General features: G+C 43.4%; 1 protein-coding gene across 1 annotated transcript; it reads left to right on the forward strand.

Annotated features, from left to right (window-relative positions):
* The first annotated feature begins 506 nt into the window (after positions 1-506).
* On the forward strand, positions 507-2,037 carry LOC126802457 (DNA damage-repair/toleration protein DRT100-like). Its single transcript, XM_050530093.1, has one exon. The coding sequence runs from the start codon at positions 591-593 to the stop codon at positions 1,683-1,685; it is 1,095 nt and encodes a 364-aa protein (XP_050386050.1). The 5' UTR covers positions 507-590; the 3' UTR covers positions 1,686-2,037.
* The last annotated feature ends 625 nt before the right edge of the window (positions 2,038-2,662 follow it).

Genomic DNA, 2,662 nt, shown 5'->3' on the forward strand with positions numbered 1-2,662 from the left:
AGTGCTTTAATTAATGATGCAGGGGCGCTTCTACGTCTTGCTTTCGTCGTCTACTATGCCCTCCTCGTATCTGGGGTTGATTAGGTATCCATCATAAGCCTTTCTTCGTATGAGATCACACAAATTCTAACAATGAAAGCTAGAATTGCCGATAATCATCTAACACTACCCATCATCAAAAAAAAAAAATCTTACACTATCCATGTGAAATTGTTAACACCTCTCTTGTCTAGCCCTAGAGTTCGAAACCTAAATGACACAATGGGGCACATCCAATAATATCGTTTAGCACAATATCTACCTGGTTATAGTAACATATACACATACATATGAATTAATTGACCTAAGCTAAGTAACACTGTACATATGTATTGCATGTGTTGAACTGATGCATGTGCCTTAGACTGTCATCACATGCAAAGCCGATCAACGACAACAGTCACACTTCTCTTCACAAAACCTTGTATATAATCCTATATAACAACCCCTAACCCCCCATTAACTTCCATAGTCCATACCCTTCTCTCTCTTTCTCCTTCTCACTCTAGCTTCACTCATAGCCCACAATCAATTTCACAGAAACCACAACCATGGGGGTGGTGTTGATCACCGTTGTAGCTACTTTGTTCTTCGCCATTGTTGTTGATTCGTGCTTACCAACAGACCTGGCAGCACTCGAAGCCGTCAAGGCCTCACTCACCGAGTCCAAACTCGGCCTCTTCAACACATGGTCCGGCACCGACTGCTGCCGCAACTGGCACGGCGTCAGCTGCGACCCTTCTACTCGCCGTGTCGTTGACGTCAACCTCCGCGGCGAGTCTGAGGATCCCATTCTCTCCAAGTCCGGCCAGTCCGGCTTTATGTCCGGCTCCATAGCCCCCGAGATTTGCAACCTCGACAGCCTCACCACCCTCGTCCTCGCCGACTGGAAGGGACTCGCCGGCGAGATCCCACAATGCCTCACCTTCCTCTCTTCTCTCCGTGTCTTCGACCTTACCGGAAACAAAATCTCCGGCCCTATTCCCACCGATATTGGCAAGCTGAAGATGCTCAGAGTCCTCAACCTGGCTGACAACCAGATCTCCGGCGAGATTCCAGCCAGCATCATAAATCTCGCGGGGTTAATGCACCTTGACCTCAGCAACAACAAACTCTCCGGCGAAATCCCATCGGGTATTTCAAACATGAAGATGTTGAGCCGGGTATTGCTCAGCCGGAACCAGCTCACCGGATCTATCCCGTCGTCCATCGGCAACATGCGTCGCTTAGCTGATCTAGACCTGTCCCAGAACCAGATCTCGGGTTCGATACCGGAAAGCCTCGGAAATATGCAGGTGCTTTCGACACTAAACCTGGACGGAAACGCACTTTCAGGCGGGTTACCTTCGACCTTATTAAGCAACAATGGTTTGGGAATTCTGAACTTAAGCCGGAACAGCATTGAGGGTAACATCCCGGACGTGTTCCACGGAAACTCTTACTTCATGGTTCTAGATTTATCGTACAACAATTTGAAAGGCAAGATACCAGGGACGCTGTCGTCGGCCAAATATGTCGGACACCTGGACCTGAGCCACAATCATCTGTGCGGGAACATTCCGATGGGTGATCCCTTCGATCATATGGACGCATCGTCGTTTACCAACAACGATTGTCTCTGCGGGAATCCGTTGAGTACTTGTTAATCGATCATAAGTTAATAGTACGTACATTAACGTTGTACTCCGTTGGGCTCCAAAATTCCGGGAAATGTACGAGGGTTTGATTTGTGTAATTGTGTATTATTATTATTATTATTATTATTATTATTATTATTATTATCATTCGTGACAAGTGAAGAATCAAAATTTAAATACTTATGCTTCTGTAATTTCTCTCGGAGTTGAAAGACAAAGATAAGGCAGATCAGATGCATGCACGTGAAAATTATAGCATAGAGAGAGAGAGAGAGTTAGTTAAGTGAGCGAACATATTCGCCCTACTTGGTTTGTATTCTCTCATGAGAATTTCATCAATTATGAAGAGCATACTTATCTTCTTCTTTTCGTAAAGAGTATATATCTTTTTGTGCACTCCCGGTTTTACTCTACACTCTTCCTTTCTCTTTTCTTGAGTTGAAACTTATACAGAGTGACAAACACAGGTTTGGATTGTAAAATGGAGAGTGCAATTTTCAATTCATTTTTATTTTAAAATAGGGTGATAAATGACACTGCAATAACCGGTTGTGCTCATTACACATCACAGTAGTTTAGGGTCCGTTGCTCATATGGCATCCATATATGAGCGAGAACCCATGGGTAATCTGGCCAGAAGGGCTCAACCTTAAACAATTTACTATCTCATCAGCAAATTTAATCAAATTTACTGTCCAGCATAAAATTTGATAAAGCTTGATTTAAACTTGCAATTTCTACACAATATCAAGCATTTCAACGTCACAGCTCAGCGTATAAAATTCTCAAAGAAGCTAGCAACCCTTAGCATGACTTGGACGCCTAACTATTTTACAAATGCATGTTGATCTTGGAACAATTGAACTCTTGTGATGAACTTTAGAATCATATGATCATGAAGAACAACTTAGCTTCAAGATCTTGAACATCATCTCCAGTACTGCCTTAGCTTTACTTTCGAGTCCACAAAAGGAGCAATAGCAAGC

The sequence above is a fragment of the Argentina anserina genome, chromosome 7 (genome assembly GCF_933775445.1).
Source record: "Argentina anserina chromosome 7, drPotAnse1.1, whole genome shotgun sequence".
Lineage (NCBI taxonomy): Eukaryota > Viridiplantae > Streptophyta > Magnoliopsida > Rosales > Rosaceae > Argentina > Argentina anserina.